This window comes from Saccopteryx bilineata, chromosome 7 (genome assembly GCF_036850765.1).
Source record: "Saccopteryx bilineata isolate mSacBil1 chromosome 7, mSacBil1_pri_phased_curated, whole genome shotgun sequence".
NCBI classification, from domain to species: Eukaryota; Metazoa; Chordata; class Mammalia; order Chiroptera; family Emballonuridae; genus Saccopteryx; species Saccopteryx bilineata.
This window is the reverse complement of record NC_089496.1, coordinates 21,060,118-21,077,527: the sequence shown is the minus strand read 5'-3', so window position 1 is coordinate 21,077,527 and position 17,410 is coordinate 21,060,118. Positions and strand designations below refer to the sequence as shown.

Genomic DNA, 17,410 nt, shown 5'->3' with positions numbered 1-17,410 from the left:
AACTTCGATCCTCAGGGTGAAGAGTCACAAATACAATAATTCTTTATTACCCTGAGTTTCGAAAACTGAAATAGCTAATGCAAGTGCAAACATGAGTTAACTTGTGAGTGGTCAACAATGTGTTTTAATTGTACCAGAAGTTTTATTAAAGAATCATCTTATCAAAGGGGCAAAGAAATATCTTTTTTTCTTCCCACTACCCTACATCATATGTCTTTCTCCTTCTCCTTCTCCTTCTCCTTCTCCTTCTCCTTCTCCTTCTCCTTCTCCTTCTCCTTCTCCTTCTCCTTCTCCTTCTCCTTCTCCTTCTCCTTCTCCTTCTCCTTCTTCTTCTTCTTCTTCTTCTTCTCCTTTTTAAACAGAGACAGAGAGTCAGAGAGAGGGATAGATAGGGACAGACAGACAGGAACAGAGAGAGATGAGAAGCATCAGTCATCAGTTTTTTGTGGCGACACCTTAGTTTTTCATTGACTGCTTTCTCATATATGCCTCGATCAGGGGGCTACAGCAGACTGAGTAACCCCTTGCTCAAGCCAGTGACCCTGGGTCCAGGCTGGTGAGCTTTGCTCAAACCACATGAGCCGGCGCTCAAGCTGGCAACCTCGGGGTCTCGAACCTGGGTTCTCTGCATCCCAGTCCAATGCTTTATCCACTGCGCCACTGCCTGGTCATGCCATATGTCTTTCATAGTTACATTTGCGTATGTATGCTGAAACTTGAAAAATCATACTGCAACACATAGCAACTGAGATTATTTTAAACAGAATACAATATACAGAACACACACTGTTGTGTTTTGTGTGTGTGAGTGTGTGTGTGTGTATGTGTGTGACAAAGCCAGACAGAGAGGCAGAAGGAGGGACAGGTAGGGACAGACAGACAGGAAGGGAGAGAAACAAGAAGCATCAATTCCTCACTGCGGCCCCTTAGTTGTTCATTGATTGCTTTTTCATATGTACCTTGACTGGGGGGCTACAGCAGAGCAAGTGACCCCTTGCTCAAGCCAGCAACCTTGGGCTCAAGCAAACAACCTTGAGCTTCAAACCAGTGACCTTGGGCTCAAGCCAGCGACCATGGGGTCATCTCTATGATCCCATGCTCAAGCCAGAGACCCATGCTCAAGCTGATGAGCCCATGCTCAAGCCAGATGAGCCTATGCTCACGCTGGCGACCTTGGAGTTTTGAATCTAGGTCCTCTGTATCCCAGTTCAACACTCTATCCACTGCACCACCAACTGGTCAGGTCACACTGTTTTTATTGGGGTTAAAAAATCTGCTTCTGTAGAAATCCCTGTTTAATTGTAATCTTTTAAGTCATGCTAGCTAACAGAATCCTAGAAGTCCCATTCTAAATGCTTTTTTCTCCTTCACTTCTAATATTCTATTGGTCATGAATTCATGAAAATTCTGTCTTCTACCAGATTTCATTAGCTCTACCCTTTTATCCATCCCTTCTGTCATGACCTCCATTTCAGAACTTATTGTTTTTGTCCTGGGATGTTGCATTGTCTCCTTATTCTTTTAGCTTTTCAACTTGCTTTCATCCTGGCCCCCACACCATCAAATCTATCTCTTGGATAGTCTACAGAGAGATCTTTCTATGCAAATCCGATCATGTTAGGCTCCCGTTTAAAGTTTTATCAGTGGCTTCCTCGCTCCCTGAAGAACAAAGTCCACACTTAGTTTCATATTATGTGATGATTTCATTGATCTCTCTGGCCCAGGTATCCATCCAATCTGGTATTTCCTTCACATTCTATATTCTGAGTTTAGTCTTTCCAATACATTTTATTCCACCATTTTATACCTTCATGTTGGTCACTATGCTACCTTTCTATTCTACTCAAAGTACTGCTACTTATACTTTAATACCCAGCTCAAATAGTTCCTCTTTTTTTTGATCAGTCTCACATCTTCCTGATTTTTGCACTTTAAAACAGAACCAGTCATTTTTTTCCCTTAGTGATAACAGTAAGCCTAGAATCCATTGGTTTACAAAAATTGTCTTCCTTTTGTGATTATCAGTACAGAGTAGGTCATTTTTATCTTGATATATCCTCTGTCTAGCACTAGGCCTTGTATAGAAGGTGTTTTATAAATGCTCATTGAGTGAATTAAAGGAAATTCAAGTTTATACCAAAATATATCTTTTTTTTTTTTATCTTCTCCTGCTTATAAAAATACTACACAACCATTGTAAAAATTTCAGAAAAGATACAAAGTTATTGGTCTAGTATTCAAGATCCTACAAATACAAGTTGAATCTTGATGTTTTGTGCTTTACTTCCAGGAGCTTTGTAAGTCTACTTTCTCTTATCACTGGGAATTATCCAAAGTGTTTATTCTGTGATTCAGAATAGGGCTGTTCTTATTAATACGGCTAACAGAGACAGGCCTCCAACCACCAAGCCAGAACACAGCTGTTGTCCTCGACAACTTCATTAAAATGTCACGTCAGGTTGGAACCGTTTTCAAGCTCAGGCCTCTTTTTTTATTTTATTTTATTATATTATTTATTTATTTTTTTTCTGAAGCTGGAAACGGGGAGAGACAGTCAGACAGACTCTCGCATGCGCCCGACCGGGATCCACCCGGCACGCCCACCAGGGGCGATGCTCTGCCCAGCAGGGGGCGATGCTCTGTCCCTCCGGGGCGTCGCTCTGCCGCGACCAGAGCCACTCTAGTGCCTGGGGCAGAGGCCAAGGAGCCATCCCCAGCGCCCGGGCCATCTTTGCTCCAATGGAGCCTTGGCTGTGGGAGGGGAAGAGAGAGACAGAGAGGAAGGAGGGGGTGGGGGTGGAGAAGCAAATGGGCGCTTCTCCTATGTGCCCTGGCCGGGAATCGAACCTGGGTCCCCCGCATGCCAGGCCGACGCTCTACCGCTGAGCCAACCAGCCAGGGCCAAGCTGAGGCCTCTTTGATATCTTGGTACCAGGAAGGTTAAAACTTGCTTTCTTGCTCTTACTACTGGAGATGCTGACACTTTGCCATCTTGCAATGCAGCTGAGTGCAGGTACTCAACTGCTACGTCTCAGAGCTGGTTGATTATGGCATATATGTCATGCGTGGTTAAGTGATTCCATAGTTATACCCCCTTGCTGAACCGGTTTGCATGTCTAGAGTACTAGATACCCTTTCCTCTTGTGCTGAATTACTTCTCAAGGGCACTACTCTCTGCTCTGTGTCGAATTGTGCTACTACTCTCCACTTCTTTCTTCATTACCTGAAGAAAAGTCTCTAACTATCTGAGCCCCAACAGTGCACAGAATTCAAATTTACACTCCAGAAGGCTTCTTAGCGTCCATGTAATAATAATTATTCTTTGCAAAAGAACAGAAAAACTGAAGCTAATTTAATGAATATACTGTTTTTCCTAATTTGTACTAGCTGTATTGTCTTTAGTCTTAATAAATGATCTACCCATATTAAAGAGAAGGCTTGTGATTAGTTTTGGTAATTATGTCAAACCTCTGAGGGATGTTGCATTGGAGAGTCCTGATAGTAGATGCATAGTTTGCTCTTTGGGGAACTGATTCATGGCCTGCTTTTGCCAGTATATTAAGTAAGCTTAATTGATTTGTACATAATATGCATGGAGAAAATTAAATTGATTTTTTTCTCCTAGATAGCCTGAGTTTTATTTTGCCTTGCTGTGTATCTGATATTATTCTGTTGCTTTACTTGTGTAGACATAATCTGTGTGTTTTTGAGTTAGCTGTTTCATGAATCACATCCAGTTACAGAAGATGAAAGTTCTTTAACAACAATCATAAATACTGGATGTACCTGTGTGGTAGATTCAGATAATGTATTTTTTCATGGCTCATGATACCTTTTAATGAGTAGCAAGTTCTGGTATTTCAAGGCCTTTTATTATTTATAATGTTATACAGTCTGACAAATCAGATGTGATTATTCAGCTTTACTTGAACATAAAGGATGTGCTGAAGATTATTTCTTGCTTTGAATCAACTCTGAAAGGAAATACACAAATTTCAAACTCACCACTCAGAAACAAAGAGACACATGAAGACTCTCAATGGTCATTTTATTAAACAAATACAAATTTGAAATGTTAATGATAAAATGTATCAAATTTGAAGGAAAATGTTGTAAACAGTCATTCTACAACTGGGAAGACATCTCAATGTCAATTTTATTAATTTTGGTGACATCTTCCCAACCAAATCTAATCTTCCGTATCTTCACTCTTAAGCACGGCAGGAATAGTATGGCTTTACACATCAGGACAACAATCGGAAGGAAAACAGCTATCATAAAAGTTGGAGGTGTATACCATACAAATTGTTTTATATCTACCCATTTATTCCAGGCAAAAATCAAGGCATGTATTGTGCACAGTAGAAGGGAAACAATTCCTAGCTTGCTCTGCAAAAGAAGAAAAATTATCTTGGTAAAGATTGGTTCAAAAAGAATTTATTCCATCTTACTTCACCTGGATCTGTTCTGTTGCTTGAAAATTCTTCCATTAGTCTATAATGGTTTTTCTATTATATTTCTCAACAACGTACCCTTGTTGTATCATCTTTCCACTCTTTTTTACATGTCCCCACCTTACCTTACTTTTGGTACTGTGTTCATCTCCAGGCTATTTAAATTAAGGAAATTCACAACCATCCTTCTTTCAGTCTCAGCTAATCAATAACACTATCTTCCTTTCTCCACTGTAAATCGGAGACTAATCAGTTCTCAGATTGTAAATGAAGTTTCTAGGAATACATGTGACTGGCTAAAGACTAATCTGACCAAATGTGTATTGTATACTTAGTATGAGCTGGGCGTTGTGCACATAGTGACATGTGCTCTGTTGTCAAGATGCAGTGCTTGAATTCCTAACTAAATTTGGAAAGTAGTGTTCAGCATATGTGTGACAGGCAGAGCAAAGAAAGTTATTTAATGAGGATCAGAGAACTCCAAAGCTATTAGGCTGAACTTACAAAACCAGCAAATACTGTACTTGGGAAATATTGCACCGTCCCTAAGCCACATTGGAATAATTCAGATGAAGACATAGTTTTGAGCCCAATCAGATGTCCTGATAAAGCATTTGTAGGAGTGTATGTATGAACATGTAGAAAGGATAGTAGTGAATGCCTGATTTTGTGGGAATTGCCAAAGATGTCCACTCAGACAAAGATGTCTCTACAGCTATGTAATTTAAAAAATCTTGGCCATGCTTATGACTTAATTAAATTTAGCCATTTGAATCTTGACTGACACGAATCCCTTGTGAATCCTGGCACACAGCCCTTTGTAGGGTGTAATCTACTACTGGGAGATTAACCTCAGTACATCTGAGATAGCTGGAATTCCAAGAACACTGAGAAGCTTCAAGTGAGTAAACTACATAAAATGTAATTTGGAAAAAGCAACATTTCAAATTTGATATTAGAATAACTTTGGTAGATATAACTCCATATTTCAAGGAGAGAGAATACTTTATGGATAGTACAAAGTTGTGTAACTAAAAAGGCATGAATCCAATTAGGTGATAGGCAAAAGAATATCTTTATTTTTTGGGAACTAAAAATCCATATTAGATTTCTAAAATATCACAATTACAGTTATTAGACAGATGGCAAATTGCCTACCAAGATTTTTGTTTTCACAGAGACAAAGAGTCAGAGAGAGAGGGACAGATAGGGACAGACCGACTGAAAGAGGAAGAGATGAGAAGCATCAATTATTTGTTGCAGCTCCTTAGTTGTTCACTGATTGCTTTCTCATATGTGCCTTAACCGGGGGCTACAGCAGAGCAAGCGATCCTTTTGCTCAATCAAGTCAGCGACCTTGGGCTCAAGCCAGCAACCTTGGGCTTCAAGCCAGTGACCTTTGGGCTCAAGCCAGCAACCATGCGGTTATTTCTATGATCCCAGTGACCCCACGTTCAAGCTGGTGAGCCCCTGCTCAAGCCAGATGAGTCAACACTCAAGCCGGCAACTTCGAGGTTTCGAACCTGAGTCCTCTGCATCCCAGTTTACCGCTCTATCCACTGTGCCACCACCTGGTCAGGCAGCCTATTAAGTTTCAAGTGTTAGAAATACTTTCCTTTGAGTAATGCCTTTTATTTATGTTTGGAAAACACTTCTAGTTAGTAGCAATAAGGAAGAAGATAGGAGAGTATCTCATGAATTGGAATAAGTATAGGATCTTTGCTATTGGAAAACCATTTGTTATTTTTTATGGGGTAAACTCAGTATACTTGATGATATTATAAGCACAAAGAGAAGATTTACCTCTCTGAGGTAAAAGAATCGTTTTGTATTTTATTTACCTGAATGTATTGAAATTCTCCCCATGTCAAAGAGCGACTCACAGATGGAAGAGATGTCACAGCCAACAGAGCCAGTATTGCAAGTGCCATGATTCCCAGAGACACATAAATTTCCATTCTCCAAACATCATGCTCAATCCAGGCATCTTCTTTATTTTGCTGAACCTACCAGGGGGTGAAAAGGGGAAGGAATGTCAAGAGGACTTAGTTCCCGCGTGTAAACCTCCTTCCACACTCGCTCTGGCTGCAGGGGAGGCCTGGTAACTAGGGGCTTCTACAAAATTAGGACTTGTTTTTGCATTCCTCTAAAAGAAAGGGCATACGAACTATTAATTGCTTTCCTTAAATGCAAGACTGATATAATGTTTTATTTGTATAATAATTATTTAATGGTTAGAATGGTAATATACATGTACATGTTTTAAATAAGCAGGAAATAAGGAAAATTAGCATTAAAAAGTAATCTTGTGAAGGTGGTAGAAAACTGAAATATGAACTTGTCCATGAATACTTGTTTCTATTGCTAAAGTTATACTATTTTCAACTTAAAATAAATTCATCGATATAAACCTATACAACCAAAGCCCAAATGAAGAGTAATAAGAAAACATTTTGAAAGGCAGATTCCTTTCTCAATACAGGGTTTCAGCAGGTGTTTAAGGTATTGATATTAACATGCAAAAGAGTAAATCTGTCAGTGGTCCCCAACCTTTTTTGGGCCACGGACTGGTTTAATGTCAGAAAATATTTTCACAAACCAGCCTTTAGGGTGGGACGGATAAATGTATCACGTGACTGAGACAAGCGTCAAGAGTGAGTCTTAGATGGATGTAACAGAGGGAATCTGGTCATTTTTAAAAAATAAAACATTGTTCAGACTTAAATATAAATAAAACGAAAATAATGTAAGCTATTTATTCTTTCTCTGCGGACCGGTACCAAATGGCCCACGGATCGGTACCGGTCCGTGGCCCGGGGGTTAGGGACCACTGTGTTAGGTGCCTTAGACTTTTTGGTTTAGTGGTATTGTCAATCTCGTCATCCTACCTGCTGATATGCCCAGTTTAGCAACTTGTATCTGTAGGATCGCCTCATCGGATAGGATAAACTATAAATTGCATGCAGTACAGCAAAGAAGAAACTGAGAAGCCCAAATTGCTTTCTTGTTAGCATCCACCTGTCCAACCAATGTGGAAATTTCTTATACTTGGTTCCGTTATAAAGCTGTACAAATGCTGCTATCACACCTGGCAAATATACCAGTGCCAGGAGGGTGATGGAGACCACTGGCAACACTTTGTTGATGACTAGGATTGGAATCTTATAAAAATACTGTTGACGGGAAGTTACAAAAGGGTGAATTACTTCCCTCAGAAGAGTATAAAGAAAAGTCAGAGATGATAAGATAGCAGCGATGTTCATTGGCAAGTGCCACTCTGGGAAGAGTTCCTGTTTGTGCTGAAGCTTTTGAGGGCACTCAAAGCCATCAAGGGTCGTTCGGTCCAAGTCCCAGAGCACAGGTCTTTTCAGCGCACTGGTCTCTCCAGAGTTCTTATTCTGCAAAGAAAAGAAACATCTTAAAGTTCAAACAATGGGATTTCCTTATTGCTAATTACTTATTGCTCATCAGACTTATTGGTGAAAATGGACTTTTGGCTACCGGTTAGCTCAAGAGACGACATAGTCTATGTAGCACTAATCAAAGGTCTACTTAGCTATGTTGGGGTTCTCCATTCATTTGTTATTCACCTTTCAAAAGAAATACATGCTTCAGGTATCCCCACTAACACTTAGGACATTGTGTTTCTATCTTGAAGGCATAGAAAGATGCAATAATGCAACTAGGACAGTAAAATTGAAAAACAAACAAACAAATCCAGTAATCTTTGGTAAAAATAATGAAGCTTGTAAACTGTAACAGTTGTGCTGTTTTTAAAATATTTTTATTGGTTACTGGGTAACTCTTGGCAAAAAATGAAGAGTGAATTCTTCATTAATTCAAATATAGAAAATCAGGAATAATATAGTCATTACTACTTTAAAAAATCTATAATTTCCATCATGTAGTCTTGTACTTTGATTTTATATTTCTAAAATATCTTATTTGTGTAAGTACTGACAAATAGGCTATTGGAATTACAAAGGCTATCTATATAAGTAGTTAAATCCCACAGGAATGTTCTATTTCCTGTGAAAGTTATACTCCTTTACACAGTTGTGTTTTTGGTTAGTAAACAATTCAAAAGGTTACGGTGAATATTTTATCATTTCCTCAATTGGCAGATATACCAGCAGATTAAAAGTAAAAACACCTCAAAATGGCAAATTATATCAGAGTACTTCATACTGCATTACTTTATGAATAAATTTACTTTCTCAGCCAATATGTTATTCCTCATTTCTTATATAGCTCTATATGTAGAACCATAATATTTTAATGCTCAAAATCATCCTGTTCATTTCCTCATTTTATGCATGGTAACTTTACTTCACATAGTTCTCTATAATTTTTGGTGTTTAAAATTGACTTCTCACCATTTGACTTTCACTTTTAATAATAAATCACTGTTACATCCAATTCTTCCATTTAGAAGAGGTTGAATATGATATAGAGCCTGTCATCAATTCACATTAAAACAATCTAAGTACAATCAACTGAGATCAATTTTCTGGTTAAGAGTGAAGAGTTATGAATCAGGAAGTAAGACAGTTAATTTGACAAATAAAAATGATTTCATTTTATGCACAAAATATGTGCTTATATTATTTTGCTTATAAAATAATTAAGGTAAAATAATTTATTTCTGTTAAGACTGCAGTTGAGATCACTTAGAAAGGTAAAAAGAGTTTGAAACCAAAAATTTCTACTACTTTTGCAGCTAATAATGTAGTCAGAAACATTTAATCTAAAGAGGGACCAGTGATTCTTATTCTAAGATTGAATTTATTTGGTTAAACAGTGCATCATTAATTAACTTGATATTTTGGTAAGCTGCCACTGTGCCTATTAAAAAATAAATGCTTGCAAAACTACTGGTATAGGGGCATTGGTGATTCTTCTGAAAGATTCATAGAATGTTGGGAGAAGCCTGACCAGGTTGTGGCACAGTGGATAGAGCATTGGACTAGGATGCAGAAGATCCAGGTTTGGAACCCCGAGCTCTCCAGCTTGAGCGTGGGCTCATCCGGCTTGAGTGTGGGCTTACCAGCTTGAGTGCGGGTTCGCTGGCTTGAGCGTGGAATCATAGACATGACCCCATGGTCGCTGGCTTGAAGCCCAAGATCCCTGGCTTGAGCCCAAGGTCGCTGGCTTGAAGCCCAAGGTCCCTGGCTTGAAGCCCAAGGTCCCTGGCTTGAGTCCAAGGTCACTGGCTTGAGCAAGGGGTCACTTGCTCTGTTGTGCCCCCCCCTCCAGGTCAAGGCATATATGAGAAAGCAGTCAATGAACAACTAAGGAGTCCAATGAAGAACCGATGCTTCTCTTCTCTTTCCCTTCCTGCCTGTCTGTCCCTCTGTTTCTCTCTCTCTCTCTCTCTCTCTCTCTCTCTCTCTCTCTCACACACACACACACACTCACACACACACACACACACAATGTTGAAAGAAAATGGAAGGACTTTGGAGATGATATAGTCCAACTTTGTTACTTTACAGATAGACCAAGACCCAGGATTTTTAGTGACTCATTCAAGGTTATCCAGCTAAATCCATGGCAGCAGTCAAGGTATACTCTCCTATGGCACTTCACCCATCCTAACATCAGTGACATGAATCAGTGTGAAGATATCAGCAGACTAGGGTGAAAAATCACTTTTCCGACACTATGAGATATAGAACAGCATTTTGGTTATGTTTATAGATTTTAATTATTATTATTTTACCAAATAATCATCTTCTTCTAGACTTCTCGTAGGCTTCATTTTCCAAAGTTCTTGGTTTCTGACGTTTTGTCCAATTTCCATGAACTCTATAAAATATGGCTTCAGCCACCTATGAAAATAAAAATAATTATCTTCTTCAAGTCTATGTTCTTTACTATAGTGTTTGACTGGGAAATATCAACAATTTACTCATATAAGGACTAGAATGGCAGATATAGTACAATTAAAATACAGTTGGTGACACTTACAATTTAACTTCACATTATAATCTGTAAGAGTGTGAACCATGGTCCTTGTATAAACAGCAACTGCTTTACTTTGTCCAACTAGCAATACAATGTATGACCTAGATGTCTCTATTAGGAATTCAAACGGTTGGATGTTATCTTTTATTTTAGGGAAATTTAACTTCAGGTGCTCATTTAGAGGAAAGGCTACTCCCCTCAAAGGTAAATAGAATTAGGAATGCATTTTTCTAAGTGTAACAATGTTATCAATGGAGGTTGGAGTTAGCCGATACGAGATTATACCTCAAGAAGTTGTATTTAATAGGCTTTTGGGTTTGACATAGAATCTGAAATAATAAATTATTTTTGGGCAAATGTATTCTGAGTTTCAGACAGTGAAAAAATTGGACACTCTTGGTAAGGTGAGCCCTGACAGTGGCATAAGGGACCTAAAGGAAGAATTTCCAGAGCGCCATTTTCCCATTGGAGTACCAGGCTGGTTTTTGTTGGTAAAACATGAATTGCTGGTTTATTTCCGCTGGGGTTGCTGAGTTGTGTTCAATCCCTGACATACCCTCTATCCTGGTCAATGCTGTGGAAATGGATTTTGTCAAACTCCCTACCCTGTAAAGGAATCTTCCTTAACACCCATCACAGATCCTCATTTAGGCTTGGAATAACGTATTTAGGGAAGAGAAACATAAAAATGTCACAGTATTATTCTTTGTTTTTATTACAATCAAATGAGATCAATTTAGATTATTTGTTCTAAATTTATTTCCAGAGGAATACATTGCCAATTGGTACTTTATGAAATTCAAAAAGAAAGGTAGATTAGATATACAACAATTTCATTGAGAGAAAACATTCCAAGTGTGTCTGAATTTTAGCGTGCCTGCAATACTTCATTAAGTGAAAAGCTGTTTCCAGGAATAGTTTAAAATTCTTAAAACATTCTCCAAATTTTAAAAGTTTGATCTTAACCAAGAATAAAGAAGAGCCATTTTTACATAATGCCAATATTTGTCCTTGTTTAAATGCTCTGAGAACATTTTCTGTATATTATTTATTTTTAAATTTCACAATATTCATGCTGAGGAGACCCACGTTCTTTTCCCATTAAAAAAAAAAAATAAAACATTTCCTCCATTTGGGGAAATCTCTCTTCCTTGGTCATTCAAGTGGATACATGACTCAGTCTGGGCTAATCACAGTTTTCTACTCCTTTGATCACATTGATTGGTTTTAGGATGGCACACAACCCTTGTTGACCAATTCAAGTTCTTTGAGATTTATACATGGAAGTGGAAGATGTGAAGATATGTCTAACATTTTTAGTTGAGATACTAGAAGCCTACTATGCTAAATTCTACATGCTGTAAGAAGGAAGATGTCATCAATAAGACAGAGGAAAGCCCAGATACAGAAACACAGCAAGAAATAGGGACATAGAAGAGTCCTTGCGGCATACAAGACAATACATTCCTTTTTTTGCTTAACTTTGTCTGAGTTGGGTTTATCACATTGGCATTTGAAAGAGTTCTGAGTAGAGCAGATGGCAATCATCAAGTGTTTATGAACTCAATGATAGATACTGAGGAGGAAAAGAGAAATGAGACTTCATGCTGCTCTGGAGGAGCTTATAGTGTTTTCTCTTAAGAAGTATTATTCCAAAGAATTTGGTGATTTAGCCAACATTATAAAGACAATAATCTGGGGTGTGTAAATGTGTGTAGGAATAGAAGTTTTACCTACTGTAATTAAACAAGAAATATTTCACACAATTTAGAAGTTTTAACTGTGAGTTGTCCTGCAGGATGCAAAGATGCTAACATACAACCTACACTTATTCAATATTAACTCATTAACTATTTGTGAACAACAATGTCAGGCAGTGGGAATACAAAGTTAAATGAGATGAAGCCTCTGCTATCAAAAACCTCAACATCTAGGAGGGAAGGCAGACATTTCAAGAACTGAGCACACGGTTGTGTACTGAGTCCTAAAGGAGGACAAAGTTTTTTGACTGATGGTGGCAAGGGGAGGGTAATGGCTCTCTTCTAAATCTGGTCCCGGGACATTTAGCAAGTTGGCAGTTTTTGCTGATTGAGGGCAACTTTACACAGGGCGGAAAGCCAGAGTGGCCCTGGAGAAGTATCCAGCCATTCATTCATCTGCAGGGCAGGGAGTCCATGTTGATGAGCAAAGCCAAGGAAACGCCCAGGGCAGTGAGGCGGCTTGTTGACTGTGCAGCCCACAGTCAACTTTGTGCCCAGAAGCCAAGAAAATGAAATGGCATATAAACAAAATATGTTGGTTTCCATCAGACAAACCAAATATATAATTTAAATTCTACAGTGAAATTTTCTCATAAAGAAAAAATATACAGGGACCAACACAGTGTTCAGATATTAGGAACTCTAGGATTTGACCCAAAGCTCTTTAACTTTCATCCCCATTCAAAAACAAAGCATATTTTTGATGCGACTGTTCCATTTTACTGCAACAGGAAGGCTGACCTGACGTTCCTGCTAAATATTGACACAGCCCTACTGACTCATGTTTATGTCAAAGAGTTTAGAATATGAAGAAACTCAATGACTGGAATACATTGTAGGTTGCATTGCATTTCCAAACTTATACTTCCAAGGGCGCACTTTCATCACCACATTTAACTATGTGAAGGGGTGATGTTTTTCTTCACTGGGCTGGTTTTTTATTTTATTTTTTAAAGCACTGGATCTTCTCTGCGCTTAACATTCTGTGCTAAATGAATGACTTATTAAATGTCAGTATGTTGATGTAATATATATATCTTTTTTTTTCTTTTACAAAAAGATCAGAGAAATGAATTTGTAAGTGTAAATTTTACCTCTACAAACTCCTTCCAGTGAATCTGACCCAGGACATAAATAAATAAAGCCTTGATTGACTGTCTGGAAGGAACTTGAACCGCAATCCAGAAAAGAGTAGACTAATGTTTCAAGTACTTAAAATGAAAAGTTCCTGTTACTAGGAAATCTGAAGACAAATTTCGCAATTTTAAGTACTATGCACCAATCATCCATCAATGCGATGCAAACAAGGGGTGATTTTGCCAAGTTGGCAAACGTGTCATGAGAACCCAACGTAAGAACAAACGACCCATCCTATCGCCCGATCCCCCAGCGAAAGGCTTCCTTGTGAGTCCCTGGCAGGCAGCCCCCGAGCGGCCACAGCGGAGCGGTGTGCTCCGCCGAGGGCTGGGCAGGAAGGCAGCGCGCCCTGGCGCGGCGCACAAGGGGCGGATTGAGCTGCGCTCGCCCGGGCGCCGCCGCCGGGGTCCCGTGCCGGCTCGCAACCGGCTCCAGCCGTCCCGGTGCCGGGGAGCCGGCGCGGCCGCGCAGGGACACCCACAGATGGGGGAGCCAGCGGGGAGCTGGGTGACCCCAGGGACTCACCGCTTCCCGGCGTGACCGGACGGTTGAGCGGCGGCCGCAGCAGCTGTCCGGAGGGATCAGTCCCACGCGACGCCGGAGCCCAAGGGCGCGCAGCCTGGCTCCCGCCGCAGACCCCGCCCCCGTGTCAGCCGCCGGCTTAGCGCCACCTGCGGGGGCCTGGAGTCCGCGCGGCTCCTGCCTTAGGGGCTGTCCTCGCAGGTCCCCGCGGCCGAATTTAGGATTTCCGCTACGTTGCAACCTGGCCGCTTTCGTTTTTGTTTTCTGTTTTTCTTTCCAATAGCCCTGTCCGCCGGAGGTCGCCTACACGCCCTCCCTCTGCTCGCCTTTCTTCAATCTCCCTCACAACGAACATCACAGCACTGGTTCTCAGACGTTAACGTGTGTCAACTAGGGCTTATTAGAATCCCTATTTGTCGTCCCCTCCCCCGCCCCGTTTTCCAGCCCAAAAGGTCTGGATGAGCCTGAGAGTCTGCGTTCTAACAAGTTCCCAGGTGATGCCGAAGCTCGCTCACATCACACTTTGCGATGGACCATTTTAAAGTTTAGTTAGTTCATTTTAAATTTCACATGAGCCCTTGAATAGCTGTTACTTAGAGCTGAGGAATATGAATCTGAGCGTCTGAGAGTGACTTCCCTTTCCAGCCGTCCAAATCTTGTACCCAAACCTCACACACCTTATCCCCTAGCTGACTGATGGCGGGGTCCTTAAACCCCGCGTTTACTCCCTCCCTTCAACTTCCCATACTATAACTCAAACAAGGACTCCAAACATTAGAATAGTTACTGTCACTAAATGTTACGTCGTTTTAAAAATATCAGGGGTATGGAGAAAGAATGTGAACCAGTGATTTACTCCTCTGAGTTGGAACCAGACTCAGGGAAGCACGTCGAGACCTGAACTGCAATATTTGGCTATTTGGTGTACAACATCTCCAGAACTAGTCTGGTTAGAAAAAGTAAAGGAAAATGAACGCTCACCCATTTTTCATCATGATTGACCTTTACTCATAGAGAGGGTTCCTGGGGTTGTTCTTTTTTTTTTTTTTTTTAATTTGATTTTTATAGAGAAAGGAGAAGCAGGAAGCATCAACTCGTAGTAGTTGCTTCCCGTATATGCTTTGACCTGTCAAGCCCAGGGTTTCAAACCTGCAACTTCAGCCTTCCAGATCTGTGCTTTATCAACTGCGTGGGCTATTCTTGTTTTAATAGTATGTATTATTTTTTTTGGTAGTTATTGACTTTACACAGGGTAATGTTAAAACCCTTCGAAGATTAAATTACCGTGGACTGACGCCTTGTGGTAGGAATAGAATCTTACACTTTTCATTCCTAGTGAAACGTGAAAATACTTTTAAAAAGCTTTAGCAAAAGAAATGTGTTTTTTATAACACAGACTACCAAGAATTAAGACAAGTTGTTAAGTGTATCTAAACGGTGAATTTTTAAAATTAGCATAGGCTTTAAATGGTCAAACAAAGCAATATACTTTTATTCTTTAAGTTTTGGTAGAACAAAGGTCATTCTTTTTTCCCCCAAAATTTATTTGCATATGAAGAGGGCAATGAAGTATTATTATATTAATATAAATTGGCTAATTATAGCAAGTTCCACTTAAAACTGCTTTTCATCTTCCAAGTAAAGCATTTAAAATCAAGCCCCAAATATTTTTGTTTTATTATTAGAACAATTTTATTCCTCTTCGTCTTCTGAAAGTTTTTTGTTGTTGTTGTTCAATATTTTATGGTGTTGGATAAATATAGTATGTTTAAAGAAAAATGATTGAAAATGTGAGGTTTACTAATTAAATTAGTTGTAGATATAATAAAGGCAATACAATATTGAATTTTAAAAAGATGGTATTAAAGAACTTCATTGAGTTATTACGATTTAAAATTACAGAAGAAATGTCTACAATTTATCCATACAAATAACCTGTGATTTGGATATGAATTAAATGAAAAAGAAAAATTTTTAATAAATACAAAGTCAATGCATCTGAAAATATTCTGAGTCAACCTCATAACACATACTTTTCAAAACCAGTATCACTGTGGAAAACCACGTATCTTCAAGCTAAAAGTGTAATACCTAGCCTGATCAGGAGGTGGTGCAGTGAATAGAGCATCAGCCTGGGAGGCTGAGGACCCAGGTTCAACACCACAACGTGGCTGGCTTGAGCGTGGGCTCATCAGTTTGAGTGCAGGCTTATCAGCTTGAGTGCAGGATTGTGGGCTTGAGCATGGGATCATAGACATGACACCAAAGTCGCTGGCTTGAGCTCAACATTACTGGCTTGAGCAACCGGTCCTGAATCAGCTGGAATCCCCCCTCCCATCAAAGCACATATGAGAAAGCAATCAAGGAACAACTAAGGAGCCGCAATGAAAAATTGATGATTCTCATCTCTCTCTCTCTCTCTCTCTCTCTCTCTCTCTCTCTCTCGATGTCAAAGAAAAAATTGTTACCAGTCCAAAGGCCATGTGTCCGATGCTGTTAAAGGCCAAAACTCAAAATGTCAGACTTCAGCATAAGGAAAGGTTTATTGATCAAGAAGGTGGCAACCAAAAAGGTAAGAGCCCTAGTAGTTCATCAGATCCATCTAAAGAAAGTACAGAGTTTAGGTTTCTTTTATATCAAGAAAAGGAAAATAGGAAGGAACTCAAGCTCCAAGCAGAGTTCCTCTAATGATCAGCATGGCTAAAGCAGGAGCTATGAGCCTGAAGGTCATGGGAGCTATGCAGATTTGAGCAAGATGGAATCAGAGAGACTGAGCATTTCACTTTGTTGCAATATAAAAATGATCATGCTGTTAAAGATAATCTCAATGAGTAATAAACAGTAAATTGTAAGAGGATGACAAGAAGTATATTTAGTTTATCTTTTTTTTGAAATCAAACTTACTCTTAAGGGCACAGTAATTCAATAATGATCAACAATATTTCCAAGTCTACATCATCCTATGTAAGAATAGTGAGATTCATCTTAAGCTGAAGCAAAAATTACCTAAAGTTCATGGAGAAATATTTTATCAAAATGATTATTTTAGCACAGACATAGTAAAACTCTGCTGGCCTAATTTTCTGATTTTATTAACTTTATATGATAAATTCTCTTTACTAGTTTGAGAGCTGCTATTAGAGTGATGCTGAAAGTATGTGGCCTGTTATCTCCTGTGTCTGTATGTGAGGCCAATTAGGGGTAAAGAGAAGGTCTGCCTTTGGGATTGAAGGTTTTAAAAACTCTATATTTCATGAATACAGTTAACAGTGAACATCTGCTCTAGGTGGGTTTTAAGATTGGGTGGGTTGTATCGAGGCTCACAGATTCATCTCTGATTAAATACTGCTTAATGATGCTCAAAATTCCACGACAAAATATATTCTGTTGTCTAAATCTGTTGTGATCTATAAAAAGGATGAAGGCTCTAGAAATGATACCACACTTAACCTTTTTGCTTACATCTTATTATGACTAAATATCCCAGTACGTTTATAAAAGTATGTCCTGGCATTGGGAGTAAAATACCAGGATATTGAAGACTTATACTGGGTGGTTGTGAAGGTAGTA

At 39.4% G+C, this 17,410-nt stretch overlaps 1 protein-coding gene across 1 annotated transcript; it reads right to left on the bottom strand.

The window, feature by feature from the left end:
* Positions 1–4,029: 4,029 nt before the first annotated feature.
* STEAP1 (STEAP family member 1) lies at positions 4,030–13,956 on the bottom strand. Its single transcript, XM_066239094.1, has 5 exons — positions 13,844–13,956; positions 10,177–10,285; positions 7,343–7,852; positions 6,296–6,460; positions 4,030–4,389 (listed from the first exon to the last, which is right to left on the bottom strand). The coding sequence occupies exons 2-5, from the start codon at positions 10,255–10,257 to the stop codon at positions 4,126–4,128; spliced, it is 1,020 nt and encodes a 339-aa protein (XP_066095191.1). The 5' UTR covers positions 10,258–10,285; positions 13,844–13,956; the 3' UTR covers positions 4,030–4,125.
* Between the last annotated feature and the right edge of the window lie 3,454 nt (positions 13,957–17,410).